This window comes from Antrostomus carolinensis, unplaced genomic scaffold (genome assembly GCF_000700745.2).
Source record: "Antrostomus carolinensis isolate BGI_N321 unplaced genomic scaffold, ASM70074v2 scaffold10607, whole genome shotgun sequence".
Taxonomy (NCBI): Eukaryota; Metazoa; Chordata; class Aves; order Caprimulgiformes; family Caprimulgidae; genus Antrostomus; species Antrostomus carolinensis.
Window position 1 is genome coordinate 69,452 of NW_010325352.1, and position 9,149 is coordinate 78,600.

The 9,149-nt window shown below is 35.5% G+C and overlaps 1 protein-coding gene across 1 annotated transcript in view; it reads right to left on the reverse strand.

The window, feature by feature from the left end:
* Positions 1-8,511, reverse strand: part of LOC104527455 (macrophage mannose receptor 1) — a 32,507-nt gene extending 23,996 nt beyond the window's left edge. The window contains exons 1-7 of the mRNA XM_010171176.2: positions 8,375-8,511; positions 6,904-7,019; positions 5,389-5,537; positions 4,118-4,317; positions 3,459-3,583; positions 2,202-2,289; positions 1,050-1,194 (exon numbers count right to left, since the gene is read on the reverse strand). Coding sequence (XP_010169478.2) covers positions 1,050-1,194; positions 2,202-2,289; positions 3,459-3,583; positions 4,118-4,317; positions 5,389-5,537; positions 6,904-7,019; positions 8,375-8,425 — 874 coding nt within the window. The 5' untranslated portion in view covers positions 8,426-8,511. The remainder of the gene's footprint in view (positions 1-1,049; positions 1,195-2,201; positions 2,290-3,458; positions 3,584-4,117; positions 4,318-5,388; positions 5,538-6,903; positions 7,020-8,374) is intronic.
* Positions 8,512-9,149: the final 638 nt, after the last annotated feature.

The window sequence follows — 9,149 nt, forward strand, 5'->3', positions numbered from 1 at the left end:
GTGTCCTAGCTACTACACAATGAGGTTCTCCCCATCTGCCTCTGGTTGAGAATAGCTTCTATCTGGATCTTAAAAATTTTCCTAGGTAAAGTCTCATCATGGAGATGCCATCCTGGATGGCTTAATTAGCAACTCAGGAAAACGATTTCTTATACAAGAGTTCTCTGTCTTCATAGGTTTACCAATTTATTTTGTGCTAAAATATATTTAATCTCACAGATACTGGCATTTAATAAATAATTTTCTGCCTAAGGAATTCTTTTACAAATATAAAGCAGAGATAATACTTTATGGACAAGAATCTAATGCAGCATTTTTATTTTCCTCCCCTCCCTCCCAGTATAAGAATGTGGCAAAATGTTTAAATGAGCACTTTCTAAAATACTCAGACTTAGGAAGATGCATTGCTTGTGGAAGTTAAGATTTCCCAAAATTATAAATTTTGTCTTAATGTCTTTAGAAAATAAAAAGCATCCAAACTCATCTCAAGAGAATTTAGCAAGAAACCAAGATACGAATATAAAACCCCATCAAAGCAAAATAAAGTATCTCAAAACCAGGCTCCATCTTGCAACTACAGATTCAATTACCTGACAAAGCAGTACCTGAGCCAAGTAAAGGAGTGAGTTTTCTCACATAAAATTTCAAGTATGGCAACATCTGCAAACTATTTTCTAATAAATTGAAACTCAACTCAGGAAAAAAAAAAAAAATCCAAAACAGAATTTGTTGGAGAAGGCATGAACTTTTCTAAACAAAAAGTCAAAAGTGAATGTCAATATTCAAAGTAACATTTCCTATTTTTCAAGTATCACACTTTCACTTCTGAAATGAGAAAGATCAGTGAGAATTCCCAGCATGGCATCAAAGGCTCTGTATGTTTAAATGTATTGAAGACATGGAAATCCTTATATGTATTCCTTATATACACATTCAACAGGGAATCACTTTGACTAACATGTTTTGAAATTTTTTATTTCTTAAAATTTAAGGAAAAAATCAACTGAGAAACTTTTTTCATTGTACTAATACACAGGAGTAAGTGATACCTTTTCTTATCTGACAAATCCATCCATATAGATAATCACAATGCCTGTCATTCCAAAGCATGCTGGAATCGCCACTGATCTCTGCACAAAGTTCAATTCCTTGATAATTATTGGGTTCTCCAAAGCCCCAGTTTTCATACCGCACCTATGACAGAAAAGGTTTTGTGAAGATTCTGTTATATAGAAAGAAAATAAGAGGAGGAGACAGCATGAAACCACAGACCTACAAATTGTTCCTACTCTCAGTTTAAAAACTTAGACAAGAGGAAACCAGAATCTCCTTGTGCAAATGCTGACATTTCAAACTTTTTTTGAGGTTGCAAATGGACTGCAGCTTAGATAACAATTGTTTCTGATAACACCTGGAAGACTATTGATATTTTTTACAGGACCTAAATTCTGTGAAATTAATCTAATAACAATCACAGGGCATGTTACATGTTGTTATTAAATAAACATCCTGTGTGAGTAAAAGAGTGGGACATTATTGAGACAAAACAAAAATGTTGGGATTTTTCTCAGAAAAATATTACTGCTATTCTAATTTTTCTGCGCAAATTTCAGTTTTCTGTGTGGTAAACTTCCATCAATATATTTTGATCAACCTTGCATGAAATACACCCATATCTCAAACCCAATTTTGTTTCTACAGTTTTATATGTCAGTCTAAAGTATAGTCCAGTCACAGTGGCATAAAACAACTGCCTTCAGCTCCATGGAGTATAGGCTAATTCAGATGAAGATCTAATCAGTAAAGAAGATAAATACTAAGGATAAACTATTTTACTCAAAAAATCCTTGCATTTATAAGAACATCCTTTTAGTCTACATGAATTTAATTTTCTCAAAGAAGATAAATACTAAGGATAAACTATCCTTGCATTTATAAGAGCATCCTTTTAGTCTACATGAATTTAATTTTCTTGTTGATTCAATACACATTTTCTTATCAAAAATCAGTATGTTTTATTAAAAAAAAAAAAAAAAAAAAAAAAAAGCCATGAAATCGCTATGTGTAAACTTTCCTAAAAAGAACATGACACAATAGAGGGTTATGATTAAGCATAAAATTACACAGAAACACATACACCAGACACACTTGAGAAGCGTAGGGAATGCAACATAGCAGCTGTGGAAAATTAAATCACTCACTGGAGATCCATCACTCCAAACAAAGCCATCATCAGGATTCAAGTAATATAAGCCCATCCAAAAATGTTGGTGGTAATAGCCATTGTTCCTAAAAGAACCCCACAAAATAATAAATGTCCCATTTGTAAGAAGTTTAAACATAAAACCAAAAGTAATAAGGGCATCACAATATTTTTAATAATCTATCTTTCACAACATATGAATAGGATTCTCTAAAAATAATTCTTAAAGCTGTTAGAAATAATAACAACCAGGGTGGAGATTAATTAAAATGCAATCACTTCTAGCTGTTATCACTATACATTAGCTCAGATAGAAATACTGACAAATAAAATGTCCAGATCCAATCCAACTCCTGAAAATAAGGTGGTTTAATACTTTTGTATAATGGTTCAATAGCTACTGCTGTTCCATCGAGCTCTCTATTTTCTCAGTAAAGGCACTTACAGTTTCCAAACAGAAAATTACTTGCTGCAGTTGAATCACATTTAAAAAATAGCACCTTAAACTAATTATTGTCTACAAGCAGACACACTTTACTGATTTATCTGAATTTATTGAGTCAATCTGTGGTAATGCAGCATCTGAGACTTCTTCCTTACTATAAGTACATAACTGGGATTCTAGGACAGTTGTAGCATTTTGCAAGGCTGCCATGTTTCAGTCAAGCTTCCTAGTTAGACAGGGATGTAAAAGTTCATTAAGCTCAGTCTATTCATGTCATATAGCAAGTGTTACCTTTTTAAGAGTATTTGATCTCATTCAGAAATCTCAGACCTGCTTTTTAGAGTTCAGGGATCTACTACCTTATTTACATTCCCTGTGTAGGAAAAAAATCAATCTGAAGTTGCTTCTGCATTCTGATTAGTTCATAAAAATTAAAAACAATCAACACATTTACTAGATTTATATCATGACTGTTACCCTATTTGTACACTTGCTTATGTGAAAACAACTGGCATCTGTGGTACTGTTATAATATCCCCAAATCCAGAGTAAATATTTTTACACCAGATGATAAATGTTGCCTCAACTAGGTATCTTGCCAATCTCATTTTAGCATTAGGTTCTGGGGTGATTGCCACCAGTCGTACAAATCCTGCTATTTAATCAGCTCTGGTTTTTTGCTATATGTGTTTGATACAGATGCAGAAGATTAATCCAGACTGGAGTAAAAACATACAGCTAAAATGAAATATTTCAGAAAGATCAAAAAGCTAATGAAAGTGAACGGATGACCACACTACAGATACTCACGCAATAGAATGCCATATCACATACTGTTCTTCTTTACCATTAATGGAGGCCAGATCTCCTCCTATAGCTCGGCAAAACTCTTGAGATTCAAGCCATGTTTTCTTATGCTCTCCTCTTGAAAAAGGCTAAAGAGAGCATTTTGCAATGAGAGAAAATAGTCCATCTAGATCACAAGATCAAGAAACATCAGCTAGCCAAAAGCAATTCATTTACAATTATCTTGTTATGTGAGGATTATAGAAACTTTGAATATAAGGTTTATGAGTGTTCACTTCTGTGAAACACAGGCTTAATGTGAGTGTCTTTAAGCCAAGCTAGCAAACTGCCTTGCTGACAGTAGTATCCACTGACAATAACTAGGAGAAAGGCATTTTTAATCTTAAAAGAGTGGGAAATTCAGTCTTATAGGAATGGGAAATTAAGATCAGAAGATCAGACGTGGAGACTGAATTTTAATGGAAGAAACAAAACCACAAGCATTTCAATAGAAGGGAACAAGACCTTGGCATATAATCTGTAAGTAAGCTTATGAAACAGTAATATATATGTATACATGTATATTATGTATATGTATGTTAAACATATGCATAACAATTTTTATTGTATGTATGTACAGCAAATAGAAACTACCTTAATGCAGAAATAAGCAACATACTTACTTTGAAACAGAAGCTAATACGACTGTTTGAGTCCCAACCTTCTGGACACCGAGGAATAGGAGTTGTTGTAGGAACAGGTGGAATTGTCACTCCCTCTGCCCACACTTTGCATAGGAACTTCGCCTTTTCATCACATTTTATTACATCCCATAATCCACCTGCAATTCCAGTCCTCATGGCAACGCAGCCTGGCTTTCTTCCTGGTTGTAAACAGGAATGCACAAAAGCAACAGTTAGAGGGTCATAAGAATTTAGAAAACTTCATATTCTACCCTGATGGAAATTAAGTCTTTGTACAGAGTCAAAAATGTTTCTAATTTTAGTGCAAGTCCAGAGAAGGGCCACAAAAATGATCAGATGGATGGAAAACCTCTCCTATGAAGAAAGGCTGAGAGAGTTGGGGTTGTTCAGCCTGGAGAAGAGAAGGCACCAGGGACACCTTATCACATCCTTTCAACATATAAAAGGGGCTTATAAGAAAGTTGGAGAATTTTTACTAGGACCTGTAGTGGCAGGACAAGCGCCAACAGTTTTAAAATGAAAGAGAGTAGGTTTAGATTGCACATAAGACATTTTTTTACAATGAAGATGGTGAAACACTGGAACAGATTGCTCAGAGAAGTTGTGGATGCCTTATCATTGGAAATGGTCAAGGTCAGATTTCTGATCTAGTGCAAGATGTCCCTGCACATGACAGGGGGGAGCAGGCCTAGATGATTTTTAAATGTTCCTTCCAACCCAAACCATTCTATGATTCTAATTAATGAACTGAGGGGGGGAAAGAAAAAAAAAAAAAAAAAGAAAAGAAAAAAACACAAGCAAAAAAATCTATGGTTCATCCATAACTGAGATACTGAATTGTGCCTAGTATCAAATCACCTCCAGCAGCTGACTCTAGCAACATCATCACCTGTGATCCAACAAATTCTCCCCTAAAACTGAAGATGTGGTTGAGGCTAGTTTCTCAATTTTGTCTGACTATGATTTTCAAAAATGGACTTGGTATATGTAGGCCTAGTCTTTCCCAGAATAGACACAAATCAGAAACTTGATTTCAAAGTTTCTTCCCAAGCTCATGTTCAAAACTCATTTCAGAACTAAGCAGGAAGTTAGCAACAGCACTGCATGCTTGAAAAAGCAGACAGTTATATGTGAGAGCAATTAGTCGTTATACCAGCAAGCAAGGGCTAAGGAATGAAGTAAAAAAATTCAAGTAGTGAGCGATGCCTTTTGGGCACTGGACTCCTTAACCAGTATAGAGCCATACGCACCGGGCATTTCGGAATTCCAGTGTGTAAATAAGACAGGTTTGCCACTAGCCCACTTGAACGTTCCCTGTTCTTCTACATCTGAAAGTCCAATCCAAAAGTATCTTTCTGTTCTCAGCCCAACCAGGCTAGTCAGATAGGCTTGTTCGTATCTGTTCAAAAGAACACAACTGTAAAATTAATACTTTTACATTTATTTTTTAAAGTTGCAAAAGGCTTGTTATTTTCTCAGAATTACTGCTATACTTCTTGAAAGCATAGCTTGGATGGATTTACTTGAACAAAACACACAACAAAACGTTACATAATAGATATTTTGCAAACTTGACTACCAGAGTATTCTGCCTTCTCTTTGGATGTCCAGTAAAGAAAGTGACATAATCACAGATTGATATGAAATTGGTGGGTGAGAAGCAACCTGACATGACTTATGTGTTATACCACTCTATTTTTTGAGAGTTTCTAGTACCCTTGTATTTTAATGACTTCTTGTTTCAGGTAAATCCAAAACTGGAAAAGGAATCTCAGCCTTATTGACGAAATATACAAAAGTAGAAGTTAGTGTAATATGATACTAAATTATCAAACTAAGGAACATTGCAAATTAGATCCAATGATCACACAGGAAAAGCTACGTTTGGGAAACAAACCTATTCAGAGGCAAAGCCTATCATAGTTTATTATGGGATTTAAACAAACAGCTCTTAAGAAATCAAAGCTAATAAAAGAAGTCTTCCGTTAACAAGGTATAGTCTGAAGACCACATTAATATTAAACCATTTTTATGACATCTGCAGTGCTACTTACATTTCCAGATCTACCATCCATGACAGCTAGACTTTCACACTAGAACACATCTATTTAGATTATACAGAAACAAATAAAAACTGTAAAGTGCCAAGCCAACTGCAAGCAAAATAAGCTTTGTTTCTTAACCCTAACTTTCATTTTCCCAATATTCCACATTCAGTAATGTGCACCAGCTGTTCAGAAATTTAACACACACTGAACTCTGGCTCAATTGTGATGGATTTACAGGTATCAAATCTTTCTATCATCATCTGGTTTCTTATTTACATTTTTTCAAAGCAGCTCAATTCTGAGAAGACCAGATAGGTGAAAATTATATTCTCTTGCTCATTTGAAATACCTTTTGAAAGGAATTTAGAGCCATATCTCTTCATTTAATAATCGAAACTGGATTCTGCATCCCTCACTCAAACAAAACCTATCCTCAAGGCACTACAGTTAGGGAAATAGAAAACATAATTATATTTTTTTCCTTAACATAACAATCTATATCAATACTGATTTCATAGCCATCATCTATTTTTACTATAAACTGAATTCCTGGATTTGAATACACATGCAAACACTGTGAGAAGTTCTGTATCTACAGATAGCTGTCCTCTCAGCAAGATTTTTGTCCAGATCAGAATCTTTATTTTGATATTCAGATGATGCTAGACGTTAAATCCTCATGTGATGATCCCCTCACACAAGTAGACTTTTACATACCTGTCTTCAATAGTTGCTAAAAAGGCCTGATACCTTCCACAGGTTTGATTTGCTTGAGAAAATGATACAAATGTATTTCCAATGAAGTAACAATAAAAACCATGTCTTTTCCAACCCTGTCAAAAGAAACATTAAGTGATCGCATATGTTGCAGCTCTTCTAAACTTCTTTAAACCCCGCCCCCCCCCCCAAAAAAAAACCCCAAAATCCCCTACTGATTTATACCACTGCCAGCTAACCACTGGACAAAGGAACAAGTGAGCTGAAAAAGCCAGACTGGAAACAGGCAGGATCAAAGCTTTTAAAAAATCTTTTTCATAAAACAATTTTTCACATATAATAAATTTTTAATCAGTGTATTCTACTTATGAAGGCATGAGAGGCTTTGCTGTGCACCTTTAGTGCTCAGTGTAGGATTATAACTAGCACATAGGCATTGTACAGCCATAAGAATGGTCTTGAGAAGCAAATTTCAGCTTGACTTTTCGCAAAGTTTCTTTATTATTAACTAACATTAACACTCTCTTCTAACATTTTGTCATTCAAATGTCATTAACTCAGGAATATGCTTACAGAGGAAGAGTTTGCTGAGACCAGCCACAATTCACTCAGATTTTCTTCTGATGGTTTTGAATTTCTCACCTATGAGAGACTTTTTCTACATGCACACACTTAGTTCTCTAGGCAAGGATAACCCCCAAAAGTATCTTCTCTTCTTTATCACCCATCTTTATCTTATCTAGTAGCTGAATATTCATAAGGTTCCCAGGTACTCTTTTACAAATACTGGGAATAAACATCAAAGACTTCCTCTGCAGCTGTGTAAATCAGACTTGGGAGAAAAGGCAATTTCTTAATGGAACACAAAAAGCTAGTAAGATTCCCTATGACATAACAAATTAGAGTATGTTTTTTGGAATTAGTGAGTGTTATGTTACCAGAAGGTGAGCATTACCAAATAAACAATAGATCCACTGGCAGTTCAGAAGGAGCACAGTGGACTCATTTTACTCTGGCACTCACAAAAAAGTCTTCAAAGTAGAGAGCACTGCCAGAGACCACAGCAAAGCCCTGAGAATAGTATGTAGACAAGCACACCCTTCCTGCCGTGAGTAATTCTGAAGAAAATTGTAGGCAGAGCTGAAGAGCAACTATTGGTACAGGCAAATTCCTTAGGAAGACTTGAATGCCAGTCAAGGAAAAATGATCTGCTGCAGGGACTACAGGTTTGAATTTTGGTTTAAATTCTGGAAAAAGAAATGGAGCATCAAGAGCCAAATGACAGTCAGAACCTAGGTTTATTCATATGTATCACCTATCCCATCTGCTATAGAAATGAGAAAGCCAACTGTTCTGATTATGACCACACAGAACCTATTTTTCCTGTTTAATCTGTCACCTAGGTGGCATTTTCTCCTCTTAATCATTCCCAGCAGCCTAATTCAGATCCAACAGGTTTTTCTTCACTTACTCTCTGGCAGCCCATGTCAATAGTTTCCTCTTCTGTAGGAGCTTCTGACATGGGTTTCCTTTTACAGATGTAGCCAATTTTCTTTTCACAAGAATGGTCTGCCCAAAATCCATCCTGAACATAAGAACATCACAGTCAAGTGGGATTTAGTCTTCAGAAAGATTAAAATGCTTTTAAGCATTTAATTATTTTTTTCTAGCTTTAAAAGAAGCAAACCCTACATCAGTACTTAACTCCAACCTCATTCCAACCTCACTTCTACTGGAGCTGATTCACCACTGACTTACACCTTCTTTGATTATTTACCCTTCTGAAAAGTGAACCCTTGGAGGTGATAGCAATACACCATTTTTACAAAGACTACTGATTTAATAAGCATGCAGGAGGAAAAGGAGATGTCATCTCTCCCCACAGAAATCCAGTTGCAACAGGAAAAAAAAAAACACAGAAGATTACATTCCTTAGTTAATACTTACCTAAACTTTGAAGATGCAAAAAGTTCCTTGTCAAAGTTAGAATTAACATTGCGACTTCTCATACTACAGATTCTTAGAAGAAACAATGACATTCAGTGGAGCTGTACCTAAAATCAGAAACTTCACACCATGTTCCCATTTTGGTTCAACAGATGAACTAAGGTATTGGGAGAGGAAGAGAAATCCTTGTGCAAAGCATTCTCTCACCTGTGCCTTAAAGTTTCCATTTTTGTAAAAACAAAATCACAGCAGTTGGTGGCAATTTTCCTTTCTTCCCCCCACTCCCCCCTCCATCCCCC